This window comes from Trichomycterus rosablanca, chromosome 1 (genome assembly GCF_030014385.1).
Source record: "Trichomycterus rosablanca isolate fTriRos1 chromosome 1, fTriRos1.hap1, whole genome shotgun sequence".
Classification (NCBI taxonomy): domain Eukaryota; kingdom Metazoa; phylum Chordata; class Actinopteri; order Siluriformes; family Trichomycteridae; genus Trichomycterus; species Trichomycterus rosablanca.
The window spans coordinates 33,463,413-33,484,809 of NC_085988.1; the positions used below are offsets into that span (position 1 = coordinate 33,463,413).

The 21,397-nt window shown below is 37.3% G+C and overlaps 1 protein-coding gene across 1 annotated transcript in view; it reads right to left on the minus strand.

Moving 5' to 3' along the window:
• LOC134320527 (growth arrest-specific protein 2) overlaps positions 1–8,858 on the minus strand; it is a 32,171-nt gene extending 23,313 nt beyond the window's left edge. The window contains exons 1-2 of the mRNA XM_063001941.1: positions 8,831–8,858; positions 3,948–4,115 (exon numbers count right to left, since the gene is read on the minus strand). Of these exons, the coding sequence (XP_062858011.1) occupies positions 3,948–4,095 (148 nt within the window). The 5' untranslated portion in view covers positions 4,096–4,115; positions 8,831–8,858. The remainder of the gene's footprint in view (positions 1–3,947; positions 4,116–8,830) is intronic.
• Between the last annotated feature and the right edge of the window lie 12,539 nt (positions 8,859–21,397).

Sequence of the window (21,397 nt, forward strand, 5' to 3'; positions counted from 1 at the left end):
CAATTGATATCCTCATTTCCCAAACAATTAAAAAGTATAATTAATAGGAGCAGCTTATGTAACACTGATAAACATTAACAATTTTAAGCATGAACAATTTGCTCATGTTTAAAAAATACAATGTAATTGGTCAGTGAAAACATTGGAAATCTTTCCTTTGTACTTCTGTCAGTTAAATAAAGTTTTAACAAAATTAACAAATCAGAGATTCTTGTTTTTATCGCATATTTCAAAAATGTCCCAATTTTTGTAGAAATGGCATTTGTATGTACAGTACTTTGACTTTGTATATAAATGTGAACATGGATATTGCAGTTTATGTTGAGCCAAGAGTTATCTGATAAACACTCATTACATTTAGAGTAGTAATATGCACAAACAGCAGTAGTGATGCTGGTGCAGGAAACAGCTGATTGCTTTTTGCATAATAGTCCAGATACCACACACACACACACAGACTCTAAGAGATATGCTGATCAACATATGGCTGCTGGGTTTGACTGGTTTTAAAACGACCATTCCTTCACAGTTAGATCACACTGAAATAGGAGGTGGTAGCAGGGGGTTTGGGGAGTCTGTGGAAAGAGATTTTTTTTCATTTTCTTTTTCTAAAACAGAGGGGTACATTAGTGGTGGGGGTGGTGAGGGGTGCTGGTTTAATGAGTTCCAAATGTGGGAAACCACGCCAGCTGAGGCAAAGATTGAGAGTTTATGAAATCCCCTTCATTCTGGTTTTACCCATTTCCACACTCAAAATAAACCTCACACCATTCAACATAAATAACCCAGACCAGTACGTAGCTACAAAACCAATTCTTTTGAATTGAATCATTGTCAAATTAAGCAAAATAAAATGTACTACAGGTTGTTAGAAATGCTCTTGAACAATGGCAATAATTCATCAGTGTAAATTATAGTAGCTTTAGTGAAGATTGGAGCAGGAACTCTACAAAACATTCAATCTAAACAGTGGCAGCAGCTCCAGCTGTGCTCACAGATCAAACTACTTTAACACATTTGTGGACAAACATCTGCCATCCAGTCACATTACAGGCAGCCACATATGACTAATGATTTAAAGATTTAAGATGGGTACAGTGAGTAAGTGGTGGTTCACTGTGGCGCTTGTGTGATCCACTGTGTCTGCTCTTACTGCTTCTGCATCTGCTGGCTCTGCTGAACCTGCCTACTGCCAAACATTCCATACACATCTCACTCCACTCACACTCACAAACACACAATATACCAGAATAATGACACATCAACATTCTTCTGGTAATCTGTGTAATACTCCTGAATGACTGCATGCCAAATACTAGTACATTTGGGAAAATAAATAGAAATGGTTAAAGATTGTGACACGTATGCACTATTTATTTATAAAAAAAATGAAAGTACATTACTTCAAGAATTCCTAAAATGGTTTACATTTTCTCCTCTTTGTTGTGCAAGCATGGTGGCACTATGTCGTATCTGGTTGAAATGGTCCAGCTGTGTTTGATCCTTGCTTGCAGTCAGTGGCTGCTTGTTCTCTCAGTGTTTGCATGAGTTTTCTCTGAGTAGCCGGGCTTCTCCAGTCACCCAAAAATATGTTCAGTAGAAGGAGAACTGGCTCCCCATAATAACCCATGGTGTTAGTGGGTCATTCATTAAATATGTCAGAGTGTGAACTGGGATGAGCTTGTGTCCTAATTGTAATCCCACCTTGCACTGGCTCGGTGGGTAGCACTGTCACCTCACAGCAAGAAGTTCCTGGGTTCGATACCCAGGCGGTCCGGGTCCTTTCTGTGTGGAGTTTGCATGTTCTCCCTGTGTCTGCGAGGGTTTCCTCCGGGAGCTCCGGTTTCCTCCCACAGTCCAAAAACATGCAGTCAGGTTAATTGGAGACACTAAATTGCCCTATAGGTGAATGGGTGTGTGTGTGTCTGCCCTGTGATGGACTGGCGCCCCGTCCAGGGTGTTACTGTGTGCCTTGCACCCATTAAAAAGCTGGGATAGGCTACAGTACAGCCAGCAGTTCAGTTCACAATCTGACATATTTAATGACCCACTAACACCATAGTTTATTAAGGGGAGCCAGTTCTCCTTCTACTGAACATATTTTTGGGTGACTGGGGACGCCTGACTACTCAGAGTGCATACGTGTCACAATCTTTAACCATTTCTATTTATTTTCCCAAATGTACTAGTATTTGGCATGCAGTCATTCAGGAGTATTACACAGATTACCAGAAGAATGTTGATGTGTCATTATTCTGGTATATTGTGCGTTTGTGAGTGTGAGTGGAGTGAGATGTGTATGGAACGTTTGGCAGTAGGCAGGTTCAGTACAGCCAGCAGATGCAGAAGCAGTAAGAGCAGACACCGTGGATCACACAAGCACCACAGTGAACCACCACTTACTCACTGTACCCATCTTAAATCTTTAAATAAATGGTTAAGAAAGTGAGTGAGTGTACTGTACCCACCTTGCACCCAGTCAGGATGAAGCAGTAAGTATTTTTACTTTGAGTACGTGTTTTACACTTTGGTTACACAGCAATTTTGGACTGTGGGAGGAAACCGGAGCTCCTGAAGGAAACCCACACAGACACTGGGAGAACATGCAAACTCCACACAGAAAGGACCCAGACCGCTCCACCTGGGAATCAAACCCAGGACCTTGCTGTGACACATTCAATTTACACATTCAATAAAGATGTAAAAATAAGTTTTAAGTTAGTAGTTTAAGCAGCATGTGTTTGTTTTAACTTGGATAAAGGTGAGGAAATGAGTGATTTATACAGAACATGGACAGCAGAAAGTGTTGAATCATTGCTCTGGCCATCCTTGACAAACCCAGGCCTCAAACATAGGAAAGATTGGGAACTGTCCAAACCTGCCAGTTCTGGCAATGCGTGAGTGGATCTCCTACCACACCGTTTATGCTTCCCTATGTATACTGGTGGTTTTAGGGGCAAATCCTGATGAGAAAAAAGGGGCGTTATGCTGCCTCTGGGGTGATCCGCTCTCCCAGAGAGGTTTCCATGTGAGGCTCAACAACCTGTGACATCAGGTCCCAGAAATCCAATGTCAACAAAAACCGTAATGCAATCCAATATTTAACCTGAAGTGACTTATTGCTTATGAGGTGCAGGTGACAATATAGATTAACAGATCACACCCCACTGAGCCTCCGTGCCCCGTCTGCTGGCCAAAATAGGCAGCGTAGAGGGATAGAAGGCAACTATTAGCAGTAAACTAATCAACATGTTTCTAAACCAAAAAGACTCTAAATAAAGATTAATATTTATGACGTTGCTATAAACGTTTCAAGTGAAAAGCAAAAATGGCAGTAGTTTAGTCTTTAACACATATGTGCTGTAACAAAAGCATAATCAATTCCCACATGCATTTGCATTTCCTGTACCTCAGGCACATCATGATTTCTGGCAAGGCAATCTAAATTATCACTGATACAGGACCCAGCATTATCACACAAATGATTAAAATAACTTTAATAATCTGTAATTCCTTGAAAACACAGTGTTTCAACAGACTCTCGAAAAGAAGACCACATGGTGCAAATATGATAAAAAGGCAGAACACAATAGACATGCACTCTGTGTGGTTCAATTATCCTGTTTAACCCTGTCTAAAACAAACACTGTAACAGGACATGCTGGAAGCTATGCAAATTATATGGTTTCTATGTGAATACTTCCTCACTGTGACTGTGGCTCCTTAAGTAACACAAATTTAATTAAGAACAGCCTAATATCACATATAAGTAGGACATTTTAGGTCTAATTAAAACAAAGGTTTCTCCTTTATCCCCTCTGCTTTGGCTTTAATTCTTTCTTAATGTGGTAACATTCAGTGGTTTTGGATTTTTTTAAGATTAATACCAACTAATGGAAGACTCTCAATGCTGCTTTTGTTATTTGGGACCACTGTACTGTACTTACCTAGCATGCTGGTGAGCCAGAGAGCCAGGTCTTCTTTCATAGGCAGCAGGCTAGCTTCATGACGGCTTGCCAGCCATTGGCTGTACTGCTGCAAGTCAGTAAGGCCTGGGCCAGCTGGATGCTGTTTAGGACTGAGAAAGCTGCACATGCTTGCCCTTCCTTTCTGTTCTAAAATGAGAATGAGAGAGTTAGTTGACCTAGGGTACACACACAGATACACACTCAGTTTCACTCAGAGCTTGCACATTAAATGCTCCAGGCAAGGTCTTTTCAATTAAAATTAAGCTTTTGCATTTCTCGCTGCAAAGAATGTAGTACATTAGATTTCGACAGGCATAACATTATGACTACTGAGAGGTGAAGTGAATAACGCTGATTATCTCTTCATCACTGCACCTGTTAGTGGGTGGGATATATTAGGCAGCAAGTGAACATTTTATCCTCAAAGTTGATGTGTTAGAAGCAAGAAAAATGGGCGAGCGTAAGGATTTGAGTGAGTTTGACAAGGGCCAAATTGTGATGGCTAGATGACTGGGTCAGAGCATCTCCAAAACGGCAGCTCTTGTGGGGTGTTCCCGGTCTGCAGTGGTCAGTATCTATCAAAAGTGGTCCAAGGAAGGAACAGGGTCATGGGCGGCCAAGGCTCATTGATGCACATACAGTGGTGTTAAAAAAATAGCAGTTCAACATCATTAACCTGATAAATCACTGTTTTTAGTAGAAAATATATTTCTACATAGCAAAAAAATTTACTTGAAAGTGTAGTAGAGTAATGAAAACAAAACAAACCCAACAATTAGGACATGCATGCTGCTCATTCTGAGTTTGAAAGCATTGTTTGAAAGGGGCTTGTTCAAAATAATAGCAGTGAGAAGTTCAATTGGTGAAGCCATTCATTCTGCAGAAGAACGGGTGTCAATTTTGGCCCTTATTTAAGGTAGGAGGGTGGCAAATGTTGCACATGTTGGTCATAGCGCATTTCCTTTTGAAATACTGGGTAAAATGGGTTGTTCCAGACATTGTTCTGATGAACAGCATACTTTGATTAAAAAGTTGTTTGTAGAGGGAAAAACATACAGAGAAGTGCAGCAAATTATTGGCTGCTCAGCTAAAATGATCTCAAATGCTTTGAAGTGACAACCAAAACCTGAAAGATGCGGAAGGAAGCGTGGAACTACTGTTCGAATGGATCGAATAATAGCCAAAATGGCAAAGGCTCAGCCAATAATCACTTCCAGAAAGATCAAGGAACATCTGAAGTTACCAGTGAGTACAGAAGATGATTAAGTGAAGCCAATTTACCAGCAAGAAAAAGACGTGTCCTGAATGGGTTCAAATTTGCCAAAGAACACATTGACTGGTCCAAAGAAAAATGGCTCAACATTCTGTGGACTGATAAAAGCAAAATTGTTCTTTTTGGGTCTAGTGGCCGTAGACAGTATGTCAGACGACCCTCGAGCACTGAATTCGAGCCAAAGTTCACTGTGAAGACAGTAAAGCATGGTGATACAAAATGATGATATGGGGATGTTTTTCATACCATGGTGTTACGACTATTTATCACATACGAGGGATCATGGATCAGTTTGAATATATCAGAATATATACAGAGATCGTGTTGCCCTATGTCAAAAAAGAAATGTCCTTAAAATGGGTGTTTCAACATGACAATAACTTAAAACATCTTGGTTACAGACAAACAAGATTGAGGTAATAGAGTGGCCAGCCCAATCCCCTGACCTCAATCCCATAGAGAACTTGTGGGCTGATATCTGAAACATGTTTTTTTTAGGCAAAACTGAAAAATTGCAGAAGAACTGTGGAATGTAGTCTAATCATCCTGGACTGGAATACCTGTTCAGAGGTGCCAGAGGTTGGTCAACTACATGCAACACAGATCTCAGAAACAATTGTTATGCCACTAAATATTAGTTCAGTAATTCAAAGTAAAGTGAAACCTCAAACATTTTTTTTCAGTTTATACATTTTTTGTAGCTCAAACTGCTGAAGAAGTTAATGCTGGTTCTGATAGAAAGGTGTCAGAATACACAGTGCATCACGGTTGCAGGGCTGTTTTGGCAGTAAAAGGGGGACCAACAAAATATTAGGAAGGTGGTCATAATGTCATGCCTGATCGGTGTATAAAATAAAACATATAATTTTATAATCATGTAAATCAAGCACATGGCGTTTTTTGCTCTGTGGCAACACTGCCACACCTTGCCACCCCTACCCAACCTAGATCTGATTGTTTGTAGTAGATGTATTTAAATTTATTGGTATACAGACAAAGACAATTAATTTATATGTTTTTTTATTTAAAAAAGTATAAAAGTCTAAACTAGTAATTAATAATAGCCAGACACAAGTTACACAGCTGTATTCACACAGAAAGCAAAACTAATTTGTTGTATTTAACTATTAGAAAAACACCAGACATTATGGATAGACATTAGAGAGCTTGAATAAAAGCCGTTTGCTCATCCAAACAAAGGTAATTCAAAGAGATGTCAAATGTCAAAGTCTAGATTTCAAAGCTTTTCACAGACTTGATCAGATAAAGGGACCTGTTTAATCAGCCAACTTTCTCATGGCTATCACCACAGCCCTCCTTCTTCTGCACATTCTTTCACTTCTCTCTAATCACAGATCTCAGCCATCTGTGCCAGTTTTCTCATTCATCTTCCAGGTTTGGTGTCACTTTCCTTTTATTAGGAGGATGGGTTCTGAAGTCAACAATGCCCACTTTCACGGAAAATGCAGTGCTACCCAAGCTCAAACAGTCCTTACATAGTAGCACTTCAGTGTGAAATGCAATAACATAAACGTGCCTCTGACATGTCAAACTGGGTTGTAACATTGAGTTACAACAGTTGAGGTTCACTCAAGCTTATTCATCCCTTTAAAAAGAATCCTACAGGGTGTCATGAAAAGCCTAGAGAAGTTCCAGTTGGTGAATGCTGGTGTACCTCACCACACACAGTACCTTTTCAGGAAAAGTCATTTGTTGACTAGCTTGTCCTTTCAATATCTTGGTGATACATATACATGTTTCAATCCCAGAGAACATGTTAATTATTATGGATATTTCATAAGTACCAACACCCCCAATTTAACCACACAAAAAGAGACTGGTTATCCCAGCAAAACCCTCAATGGCCCACCCCATCAGGCTTGTTTTTGGTACCAATTAATGGACAGTACCCATCAGTGGCTCTCTGTAATAGCCAACATAGTCACTTGTCATGGCTATATGCAATGTCTTGTCTGGACATTTGCCACTTCTTACACTGATGGATGCACTTATATGCAGGATGGCCTACTGGTATGTACCACACTAAACCATTACAGAAAATAAAAACATGGAGGCTTGTTGGGTCTTGAATCAAACTACTGCACAGTCACACAGAATCTCTAAGACACTAAATTAAAAGTTTACATACACTTGTAAGTATGCCATGGCAGGGTGAGAACAGGTTTGACACACATGCCCCTTACAAGTGTATGTAATCATTTGACACTGACAACAGTAATTGTAAATTCATGCAGGTCAGCTTCTGTACACTGACACAGATCAAACAATACAAGGAGGGGGAAAACATAAAAAGAGATCAATGGCTGTTTTTTCCTCTGAAAAGAACAGCAGGCTATAGTTTACACCTGTGACTAGAGAATAAGCCTTTCTTACACACCAGCCTTCAGTGTTCATCCTCTCTTACAACCTTCTGCTACACAAGAGTTCCTTTATACAAATATCAAAGAAAAAGATGAACAGAGAGGAAGAAATGTGAGAAATAAAATCTAATGTCTGGAAGTCTGCCCACACTGGGCATTTAACAGGTACATTATCATCTGGAACACAGGTGTGGCCTCTAATATCAATAAACCTTGAGCTTTCTTTTAATGCTGACACAGTAGATTCAGTAACCATTACAATAATGTGATGACCACACAGAAGGTATTCAGACCCCTTGATTTATTGCACACTTTTTTGTTTTGTGGGTTTAATTTAATAGATATAATTGCCTCTTTTTACCCAACATTAAATAATCAATAATGATAATGAAAACATGCTTTTAGACTTTTTTTTAAACATCTAAATTTTGGATTTAACATTAAAACGACCAGACATAGTTTGGAAAGGTCTGTATTGCCCATAGTTTACACTGCATTGTCTAATAAAAACAAGCAGTGAAGTACAAGAAACTGCCTGGATCTAGATTAGGGCAAGGCTTTGAAAGGCCTCATTCTTACTTTGCAAAACCTTAAGCCTTTCTATCTGGACAAACTTGGCATCAAGGGAATTAGGGCTAGCAAGGTAAGAAGAAACCCAGCAAGCGCTCTTGAATAACTCCACAAGTCCAGTGATGTGATGGAATAACATAGCAGATGGACAGTCAGTACTGGACCACTCTATAAATAAGGCCTTTATGGCAGAGTGGCAAGATAGAAACCACTATGTAAGTGAAAGGCACATGACTGTGCCTTAAGCACTGGCAACATTTTCTGTTAAAATGAAATTGAATTCTTTGGGCTGAACAAAAATAACTATGTCTGGTTAACAAAATTGTACTGCATATGACCTTAAACAATTCCTATGGAGACACATCATGTTATTGGGTTAGTTCCCAGTGGTTGGGACAGGAAGACTAGTAAAAAAAAATAGCAAATAACGAATGCAGCCAGATACAGGAACATCCATTTAAGAAAACCTTCTTCAGAGGGCACACAAACTCAGACTAAAGGGCACACAAAACTCTGGCAATAACCTAAAGCATACAACCAAGACAACACAGGAGTGGTTTTGGAGCAAGTCTCTGAATGATCTTGAGTGGCCCAGCCAAAACCCAGACTCAAACATTGTTAAACATCTGTAAAGATACCTGATGATGTAAGTTTACAGATGCTAGCCATTCAATCTGACAAAGCTGGAGAATATCTGCCATCCAGAATGGGATCTATTGCCCAAATCATGGGTGAAATGATTGTAGACCTATCCAAGAGGATTCGCAGCTGCAGGAGAGTCTTCTATAAAGTACATAATAAAGAATGTAATAGTTTTGTGAATAAGAAATTTACTTTTGGATTGTTAATACATTTTTACTTTGACATTATGGGTGATTAGGTGTAGATTGTTGGGTTAATCCACAATACAATAAATTGTGCAAAAACATCAAAGTGTCTGAATACTTTCTGAATTCACGTGTGAATCATTTTTGCAAAATTAGGCATTAGAGGCATCTACATGAATTTTGATAGGAATACCTAATATTTACATTAAATAGGATTGCCATTTCGACCCTGATTTGACTGGCATTTTTCTAAGCTTTGCATTCTGTGGCAAAGAACAAGTAATTTTCCTAATTATCCCATGTGCAATGAACTGATTTATTACACCAGCCAAAGACAAGTCCTGCAAGCCACATCAAATAAATCACTGCCTTATTTGTGTGCATTTATTTGTGTACATAATGTAGCCATATCACAACAATCCAATGCAAATTCTTCTATTTTTGAATTGTCTATGAATACTGATCTGATTCTGACATTCTAAGTTGAATTTTTACAAGCTTTAGTTGAAAAGTAATAAACTATCACAGACATAATGTTTTTAGATTTAATAATTTAACTGTTCACATTTGAAATTAGTTATGAACACTTGTAATCGGATCAAAATCGGAACAAAAAACATCTTAAAGCAAGTAAATGTGGCCTGTGTACTGGTGCTTATACTTGTGTCCTATGAAAATGTAATTCATCCTTGTGGTTTGTGTTATCACATATGAAAATCTCTTTATTCATATAGCACCTATTATATAGCAGCAGTTTAAAGTACTTTACAGGACAGAAAATGGCACAGATACAACAATAATGATATAAAAACAACAATAATCAAATATAAAAAAAATTTATGAATGAATGATAAATGAAATAATCCACTTTCAATCACAATGTCACTGATGCCCCAGGATTTTAAGCTAGTCATGCTGTTTGGAAAAACGTCTGTGTTGGTTGAAAACATATGAAAACTGCATTCAATAGTCTGTACCCTTTACGTTCGGCTGCTGGCCCACCAAATTTAGAACTGGACTTAAATCAGAGCATTTTCGTTTTTTTGTATTTGTATAATTATGCGGGATGTACCCCATACACAAAAGTACCTTGGCGAGACCCTGTGCAAACAAATCCCATCCTTAAACTATCTTTGTGAGACCCTGTACTTTTTTGGATAACTTGTATTTGAGTCATGTCCTAAACTATCTCAGGTGATCCATGACGTGCAGTTTAAGAACCAAACAAAGAGAAAAATCGCCTTCCTTCTTATGCCTACTTCAGTGATGTATTGTAAAACATCAGACAGCACACATGTATTATTAAAGAGCATGGAGGCACTTGCAACATTATTTGCTCAAATGGACAACAGATAATTTAAACTGATAAGGGGAGCTGTAACAGGATGTTGTTATAGGAAAGATACACCGATCAGCCATAACAATAAAACCACTTTCTTGTTTCTACACTCACTGTCCATTTTATCAGCTCCACTTACCATATAGAAGCACTTTGTAGTTCTACAATTTTTTTAACCTGCTTTTACTCCATTCTTCAATGGTCAGGACCCCCACAGGACCACCACAGAGCAGGTATTATTTAGGTGGTGGATCATTCTCAGCACTGCAGTGACACTGACATGGTGGTGGTGTGTTAGTGTGTGTTGTGCTGGTATGAGTGGATCAGACACAGCAGCACTGCTGGAGTTTTTAAATACCATGTCCACTCACTGTGCACTCTATTAGACACTCCTACCTAGTTGGTCCACCTTGTAGATGTAAAGTCAGAGACGATCGCTCATCTATTGCTGCTGTTTGAGTTGGTCATCTTCTAGACCTTCATCAGTGGTGACAGGACGCTGCCCACGGGGTGCTGTTAGCTGGATATTTTTGGTTGGTGGACTATTCTCAGTCCAGCAGTGACAGTGAGGTGTTTAAATACTCCATCAGCATTGCTGTATCCTATCCACTCATACCAGCACAACACACACTAACACACCACCACCATGTCAGTGTCACTGCAGTGCTGAGAATGACTCACCACCCAAATAATACCTGCTCTGTAGTGGTCCTGGGAGAGTCCTGACCATTAAAGAACAGCATGAAATGGGGCTAACAAAGCATGCAGAGAAACAGATGGACTACAGTCAGTAATCGTAGAACTACAAAGTGCTTCTATATGGTAAGTGGAGCTGATAAAATGGACAGTGAGTGTAGAAACAAGGAGGTGGTTTTAATGTTATGGTTGATCGGTGTATGTACCAATCTATCGTACACTATACAGCTGAAAGTATATATAAACACTTGACAATAATCTTGTTGGACTTTTTACCTAAACCATAGGCAATAATATGGAGTTTGCTTTCAACTTTACAGCTAAAACAACCTCCACTCCTCTGGAAAGGCTTTCTACAATATTTTAAAGTGTATCTGTAGGAATCTGTGCCCATTCAGTAAAGAGTGCATTTGTAAAGTCTGGTACTGATTTTGGTTGAAAAGGTTGGTTGCAGTTCATCCCTAGTCAGACATCCCAAGTCTCCCGGAGGTTCCGGGAGTCTCCCGCATATACATAGCGGCTCCCTGATGCCCGCAAGTCAGATAAAATCTCCCGGAATCTAGAACGAGCAGCCAAGAGCACACACACGCGCACGCAGGCGACACAGACTTTTTTCCCCGATCGCGTAATAAATCCGTTATCTGATATACAATCTAGCGCACTGTGTAGGGAACATAAATCAATTGTCTAATATACTGTCTAGTGCACTATGTAGGGAACATAAATCCGTTATCTGATATACAATTTAGTGCACTATGTAGGGAACATAATTATGTAATACACTATCTAGTGCACTATGTAAGGAACACAAATCATCATCTAGTTATACTTTCTAGTGCACTTTGTAGTGAACATGAATGCGTTATCTAATACACTATCTAGTGCACTATGTAGGGAACATAAATCCATGATCTGATATACAATCTAGTGCACTGTGTTGGTAACATAAACCTAAATCCATTAACTAATACGCTACCTAAAGCATTATGTAAGAAACATAAGTCTATTTCTAGTACACTATCTAGTGCACTAAGTAAGGAACATAAATTATTTTCTAATATACAATCTAGTACACTATGTAGGGAACATAAATCTATTATCTTGCACACTATCTGGTGCACTATGTAGTACATGTTAATGTGTTTGTGACGTGAACAGTTAGCTTAGTAGCTCAGTTAGCAGCTCCTAAAAGTTCTGTTATCACCCATATTCTGTGTGTACGAGAGGTTTTTTAGCTTTTTTTGGGATGTCTGCCTAGTGTTCAATAAAGTTGTGGTTTGGGTTCTGTGCAGGCCACTAGAGTACCTCCACACCAAATGTCCTCCACAACAAACCATGTCTTTATGGACTTTGCTTTGTGTACAGGGGACGCAGTCATGCTGCAACAGAAAAGGGCCCTTTTCAAAATTTAAAGCATATCATCCTTTTTATACATATTGAAGCAAGTGTAAAATGGACTCTCTCTGTACAGACACATTGATATACTATGCAGAGGAAAATATCTACACATGCAAACAGTAGAACTGAGAGGTTAAGATGGAGCTGAGGCCCAGATTAAGGAAACAGAATACTCTTAGTATTAAAGAGTGGGAAAATTCACATAAAATGGACTCTATAGTCAAAGTCTACAAACTTTAACCTGCAGTGCTGACCTTGGCTAACATAGTCTCTCACTCTCCTCTTCAACAAAGAATTGATTTCAGTTACATGAGCTAAAAGCTCTATTATTACCAAAGGAACAAAACATGCACTGTTCCTGCTGTCCTGACTGGCCTTTACAGTGCACCTAAAACCAAAACCACATAATCTGTCATATAAAAAATATACATCATCACTATGTATCCTGAGAAAAATTTGCACAAATGTACTCTAAACTGCTTTCCAATATTCACTCACTCATGCCTGGGGTTTCTTGGGAGTAGCCTATTCATGTACTGACATTTTCAAGGGTTGTAAAAAGAATGCATTATATCATTTGTAATTGTTATTTGTAACTGATTCATCATCCTGTCTAAAGTCATTTAAGTTGATATTATACATGTCTACATATGTCTCTCTAAATGTGTCTTCATCAATGGTACCCATGCCGTGGGCACTGATAGAATCCTATGCCATAAAAGATGCTGGCTTTTCACTATTCACTGATTAAAATCTGGATGGTCCTTTTCATCTTTGGCACAGAGAACTCAATGTTCATTTTTGTAAAGATTGGCAGGGGCATGGGATGCTGAATCATGCCTACCTGTTGTGCCACTAAGGCCAGCAGGGAACATGAAGTGACAGAGGACTGTCAGAGCCATCAGCGTTAATTTGCTTCAGCTGGAAGAGCATTTTATTTGCCAGTTTCATTTTCCTCTTCACACAATAACACAAAATACTGGAAAACTTATTTTTTAGAATCTTTTTAAGATGTCTCTAATGCTTTACAGAATTCATAAGCTTAAGCTTAAACAAATTTAGCATTTGCATAGATAGCCATTTAGATAAAGTTGTGTTAATAACCTGCCTTCCTTCTGTAGAGCAGAATTTACTCTATCTGAGGTTTTACTGACATTTTTAACTTAAAAACAGACACAAAATAAAACATCAGTACATTCTCATTACAACAGCATGTGTTTATGACATTGTGGCTCCTCTGTGTTTTATGGCATCTATAATATTTAAAAGCTGCTGGGCTCACACTCTCTTCATAACATGATCTATTTTTGTCAGTTTTACAGAAAAACCACCAGTGGAACATAATACATTAGACAGATTGCTAAACTGCTTTTCCTCCCAAAAAAAATATTTTACCAGTCAGTTTGTACTTTCCAGTAGAGAGGGTTTTCTGCAAGTAATTCTTAGATTTAAAGATAATGAGTTTGGAGCAGATATTAAACATTTTGGCAGTTATTGTAAAAATTAAGGTGGAATCACATCATTTTCACTGGAGGTGATTCATTGTCATTCTGCAATAACCCCCAACATGTCTTATACTTTCATCAGCTATTCGTTATCTTTATAGTATTAAACCTTGTATATAGAACTGAGTTATGTGATCTGTGTTCAGTGTCATCTATATAATATGCTATATATATATATATATATATATATATATATATACAGTATATATATATATATATATATATATATATATGTAGTATATACACTGATCAGCCATAACATTAAAACCACCTCCTTGTTTCTACACTCACTGTTCATTTTATCAGCTCCACTTACCATGTAGAAGCACTTTGTAGTTCTACAATTACTGACTGTAGTCCATCTGTTTCTCTACATACCTTTTTAATCTGCTTTCACCCTGTTCTTTAGTGGTCAGGGCCACCACAGGACCACCACAGAGCAGGTATTATGTAAGTGGTGGATGATTCTCAGCACTGCAGTGACAATGACATGGTGGTGGTGTGTTAGTGTGTGTTGTGCTGGTATGAGTGGATCAGCACAGTTTAAAAACTCCATCAGCATTGCTGTGTCTTATCCACACATACCAGCACAACACACACTAACACACACTAACACACCACCACCATGTCAGTGTCACTGCAGTGCTGAGAATGACCCACCACCCAAATAATACCGACTCTGTGGGGGTCCTGACCATTGAAGAACAGCATGAAAGGGGGCTAACAAAGCATGCAGAGAAACAGATGGACTACAGTCAGTAATTGTAGAACTACAAAGTGCTTCTAAAATCTGATAAAAAAGCTGATAAAATGGACAATGTGTGTAGAAACAAGGAGGTGGTTTAAATGTTATGGCTGATCGGTGTATGTAGAGAGAGAGAGAGAGAGAGAGAGAGAGAGAGAGAGAGAGCGTGTATTATATAGATGACTGATATATACATACGTATGGCACTTTATACAGTATATATATGTGGGTCATTCTATAATTTGGGGTACATTTCACATCACCAAAAAGTACAAAAACAATGTTCTTTCTCAACAGAACAATCAGTGGTTCAAGTTAATATATTCCTTTAGTGTAACATATCCACTATTTGCAAAGCTTAAACATAATTATTTTTTATTTTATTTAAAAGGGACAGTAGATGTAGACTACTAGGTAACTTAGTTGACAGGTAACATAGTTGACAATTTCCCTATTTTGACCCATAACTTCAGTGGTAGACCTTGCCTGGCTGACCACATGTCATTTCTTGAACAATGTAATGTCTAATTTGAACATACATTTGAATTAAAATTATTAAAAAAATTGTAACCATAACAATTTATGTAACATAGTTTACGGTCAATTAATATACTCATTGACAATGTTCTATTATAGATAAAATATTTTTAAAAATAAGAGAACATTCACCACAGTTTGTTCAATATGCCCTCTACAGAGATGAATGATATCATGTAATGCTGGTCACATAGTTTTAGAACAAACCATTTTTGAGTTGCTGAGTGGAGTTCTGTTAGTAACATAGTTGACAGAACTTTTGCGGACAATAATAAATAAATATATTGAAATTATTTAAAAGAGAAACTCAATTTAAAAAATATTATTTTTCTTTAGTATTTAAACTATTGAAATAAATAAAAAAATAGATGTTGTTGCCCTTAATAATTTTATTCATTATTTTGAAACCAAGGCACCCTCAACTTAAAACAGCAAAAACTGTTCATTTAGGAACATCATGACAAATTTCGAGCTAAATGAAGCATAGGATGCACATAATGTTTTTGTGATATTACAACATGTTTTCCATTAATAGGTAAAATATGACATTTTTAAAGAAAATAGTTAGAATAAATATAATTATTATCATTGGACATGGAATGTACCCCAAATTATAGAATGACTCAATATATATATATATATATATAATATCGTCATACAACAAACTGGTGGTGTGTTGGAACTGGTCCTTTCAGTACCATGTAAGCATACTATCAAATATTTCACAGTAAAGTCTATACTTATTAAGTCAGTCAGATCAGTAAAGCTCAATAAAGTTGTAGCTTTGATTACATTTTTAAAAATCGGTTTAAGTAATATACAGTGCAAAAGCCTTACATTAAATTAACCTAATTAAATTGTACCTCATGCCCAAACTTCTACAGCATCACAGTTGTTCTTACCTGTTTACTTGTGATGCATTATATGTTAATGCAACATATTCTGTTTTTGTTCAAATAACATTTATATCTGGTCAGTGCAATACTTCGTTTATTAAAATTACACTGAAGCTCGAATGCTAAACTTTATTTCAATGTCGCAAAAGTGAAACATTTTAAAAGCAACCTTTTTAAAACCTCTTAACGAGTTTAAATCTCCTTGTTTATTCAACTCAGCACTTGCACTCACCTTGTGAAATGTGTCGCTTTGAGAAAGCACCGAACCGCTTGCTCCAGTCCAGATCACTGCTACATTCATACTTTTTAAGCTCTGCACGGTAGTAACGTTTCTCCGCTCGTGACCCACCGCACCAATCCTGCTGCCATCACAAATGCCGCACAGTGCTGCGCTCCGGTCAGAAGAGTCTAACATGAACCGATACTTTGAAACGACTCTTTGATTCGCGGGAAATACCTCACGAGCTCAAGTAAAGTTCTTAAACAGATGTGTGAAAGATGCACTGGTCCAAATGTGATTGTTTTTACTACTGCGGAAAATAGGTGGGGAACGAAATGACACATGCAAAAATAAGTAATGTTATTTAATTAAGTGTTTATTAGCATATACGACTGACAAAACAGTCTATAAACACAGTGTTATACAGGCATGTTTAGGCTCCTCATAAGCCTTCACTTTCCCACAACCTAACTGCTTACAAACGAAAACATGGCAAACGCCATTGCTAAAAGGCTAGCATCCTGGCTAGCTGAACACATATTTTTAAGCACAGTACATGTGTTTAGGTTTTTAAGACTAAGATGTTCTGGTAACAATGTGTGTTAAGCTTCTTTTATTGTCCTGAATGCACCATACCAACTTAAAGATTTTATAAATGTATTGTTTTTTTTCCACAATATAAATATTAAATAATTTGAATTGTGTGATATTTTTGATATTAAATATTTTCAATTACAAAAGGATTAACTAGTCATCTGCCATCTGCAGTACATTTTGTACTTCTTGCTTATCATATCCAATTACAGTAGACCCTTGGGTTACGACCGGTTTACCATACGAACATTTCGGGTTACGAACGATCTTTTTCAACTTAACGTACAAACAAATTTCGGATTACGAACTGAAATTCGCGATACACGTGACGTCACGAACAAGTTGACTCCAACCATCTCTCTCTCTCTCTCTCTCTCTCTCTCTCTCTCTCTCTATATATATATATATATATAGTGAGTACACCCCTCACATTTCTGCAGATATTTAAGTATATCTTTTCATGGGACAACACTGACAAAATGACACTTTGACACAATGAAAAGTAGTCTGTGTGCAGCTTATATAACTGTAAATTTATTCTTCCCTCAAAATAACTCAATATATAGCCATTAATGTCTAAACCACCGGCAACAAAAATGAGTACACCCCTAAGAGACTACACCCCTAAATGTCCAAATTGAGCACTGCTTGTCATTTTTCCTCCAAAATGTCATGTGATTTGTTAGTGTTACTAGGTCTCAGGTGTGCATAGGGAGCAGGTGTGTTCAATTTAGTAGTACAGCTCTCACACTTTCTCATACTGGTCACTGAAAGTTCCAACATGGCACCTCATGGCAAAGAACTCTCTGAGGATCTTAAAAGACTAATTGTTGCGCTACATGAAGATGGCCAAGGCTACAAGAAGATTGCCAACACCCTGAAACTGAGCTGCAGCACAGTGGCCAAGATCATCCAGCGTTTTAAAAGAGCAGGGTCCACTCAGAACAGACCTCGCGTTGGTCGTCCAAAGAAGCTGAGTGCACGTGCTCAGCGTCACATCCAACTGCTGTCTTTGAAAGATAGGCGCAGGACTGCTGTCAGCATTGCTGCAGAGATTGAAAAGGTGGGGGGTCAGCCTGTCAGTGCTCAGACCATACGCCGCACACTACATCAAATTGGTCTGCATGGCTGTCACCCCAGAAGGAAGCCTCTTCTGAAGTCTCTACACAAGAAAGCCCGCAAACAGTTTGCTGAAGACATGTCAACAAAGGACATGGATTACTGGAACCATGTCCTATGGTCTGATGAGTCCAAGATTAATTTGTTTGGTTCAGATGGTCTCAAGCATGTGTGGCGGCAATCAGGTGAGGAGTACAAAGATAAGTGTGTCATGCCTACAGTCAAGCATGGTGGTGGGAATTCCATGGTCTGGGGCTGCATGAGTGCAGCAGGTGTTGGGAAGTTACATTTCATTGAGGGACACATGAACTCCAATATGTACTGTGAAATACTGAAGCAGAGCATGATCCCCTCCCTCCGGAAACTGGGTCGCAGGGCAGTGTTCCAGCATGATAATGACCCCAAACACACCTCTAAGACGACCACTGCTTTATTGAAGAGGCTGAGGGTAAAGGTGATGGACTGGCCAAGCATGTCTCCAGACCTAAACCCAATAGAACATCTTTGGGGCATCCTCAAGCGGAAGGTGGAGGAGCGCAAAGTCTCGAATATCCGCCAGCTCCGTGATGTCGTCATGGAGGAGTGGAAAAGCATTCCAGTGGCAACCTGTGAAGCTCTGGTTAACTCCGTGCCCAGGAGAGTTAAGGCAGTTCTGGGAAATAATGCTGGCCACACAAAATATTGACACTTCAGGAACTTTCACTTAGGGGTGTACTCACTTTTGTTGCCGGTGGTTTAGACATTAATGGCTGTATATTGAGTTATTTTGAGGGAAGAATAAATTTACACTGTTATATAAGCTGCACACAGACTACTTTTCATTGTGTCAAAGTGTCATTTTGTCAGTGTTGTCCCATGAAAAGATATACTTAAATATCTGCAGAAATGTGAGGGGTGTACTCACTTTTGTGATACACTGTATATATATATATACAGTGAGTCAACATTTGGACCGCGGATGGTGTTTTTTCTTTATATTTTGTAAAATTCAGTATTAAAATGGCCTCAAAGAAGTTGCAGAGAAAGCGTAGTGCTGAGAAAATGAACAAATCTATTACTATTTGTTGTTGTATAATTACTCCTGCCAGTAGCTGTCACTGTGTATCAGACAGAAGGGACAGTGAGTAAGAGAGAAGAAGGAATCCGGCTCAGTAAAGTTGTCGTTCTTTTGTGCAATTACACCTACAAAATACAACACTACTGAAATAAAGAAGGAAATAATAGAGAAATATGAGAGTTATTGTTGTTTCTGGTAGATACATTTTATAAAAAAAAGGAAGGAAATGTATTATGATGTATAGTAAAGCACACTTACTGTAGTGAAATGTGATGTGTGTTTTATGTACAGTACTACTGTGTATTATTGTTTATTGTTGTTTATTACAGGAATGTCTATTCTATAATTTAAGATTTAAGGGAAAATATACTTGTTTTATAACAAAAAGATAATTTAAGGCATTTGAAAGGTAAGGTAAGGGGGTGGTTTGGGAGGTCTGGCACAGATTAATTCTGTTTACATTATTTCTTTTGGGAAAAATAGGTTTAATTAACAAACATTTTGACTTAAGAACAGCCCTTCGGAACCAATTAAATTGGGTCTACTGTATACTTAACTAAAGATAGCAAATAACTTAATGTTTTTAATGTTATTAAAAGGGTGAATACCTGTACTAAGCCAGCCAGTGTATTGTTTTGTTTTTATTTATTCATTTTTTTTACCATTATGAGGTTTAGCTCGCAAAAAATAAGATTTGTTAACTAAATTGTTTTACCCTACTGTCTTTTCTCTAGTTCACCTGTAAATCATTATTTCAAATAAGCTAGCCACAGCATTTTGCAATGTTATTAGATCATAATTTAACCCAGTGTTTTAGACAAGTGTGTAGTTTTTATTCACTTATTTTAACATAATTTTAACAAAACATGCACTGAAATGTGTTAAACCCAAATTAAAACTGTTCTTAGACTTATTTGTTTGTTTACCTATTTATTTATTTATGTTAATTATTCCTGTTATTTAACACATAATGTTTTAAATCAATTAATTAAATAAATAAATAAGTATATTTACATGTATTATATTGCCAGCCTGTCACTATAGCATAGCAGATTGGGCCGCTCCACCTAAATGTTTTTTAGGAAGTAAATCACAAAGTAGGTAGAATTCACATTCAGTTTCAACTGTCTATATCTGTCCACATGGAGTATAAATTATTGCTACATTAGGGCACTACTTAACATAGGTGCTATCAGCTTGCTTTTTTTTTTTTTTTTGATATTATGTCTCTTCAAAGGTTGGAAAGTTTGGTAAGTATGGCTTTGAGAGTTGCATCACAGTTTTTAAGGATTTATGAAGTGGTTTGCTCCATTCTTTGAAAGTTAAGGATTTATGTAGTAAAACACAAATGTGAAACAATCATGCTAGTGCATTCGTTTCTTAAATCAGTATCCATTTCATTAACAGACTTTATTTGTCTGGATTCCATCATGTTACAAATTTAAAATAAAATAAATAAAAAGGCATTGACCACTGTCTTCACATGGCTCAGGGGATCTTGGGGGTAATATTGTTTCTGTAGTTCCCCAAAACAACAGTAAAAAAGTTAATCACAAGGCTAAATATTATTTAACAAGCCTTTCACGTTTGTTTGAAACCCAAAAGGGTTCTATCTACAGTTGGTTTCTCAAAATGTACTTACTGTTTATTTTGTTTCATAATTTGCAATAATGCAGTGGTCAAATCAGTGGCACAGTCAGTTGCATTTTAGTAAGTGTGTTTGGTTTTAACTTACTTTTTTAAACTGAACTTTTTTAACAGTTTTATGCTCAAAGGATAGCATTATTTAAATGTGCATTAAATTACATAATCACCAATGCATCTGTAAAGCAACATTTGATATAAGAAAGGCTCTATATAAATTGCACTTACTATATTAATTAAAATATGAACATTGCAAATTATACAATATTAATAACTAATTATATATTTAATGTAATATTTTTGTGTTTTGTTAAGCATTTTAAACAAATTTATGTAATTTTTCACTGAATATTTTGCTTATACGATGTTCGTTTTAAAGTAATGTTTAAGTAATGTTTATTATTTATGATTAAATAGATGTTTTCTTATTATTCTTAAAAATACTACTACTACTACTACAACTACTACGACTAATAATAATAATAATAATAATAATAATAATAATAATAATAATAATAATAATAATAATAGTAGTAGTAGTAGTAGTAGTAGTAGTAGTAGTAGTAGTAAGCGTTCAAGCTTTTATTTTGAAAACCAGTCCAGGAAGAAGGAAAGGATTGGGTCGTTT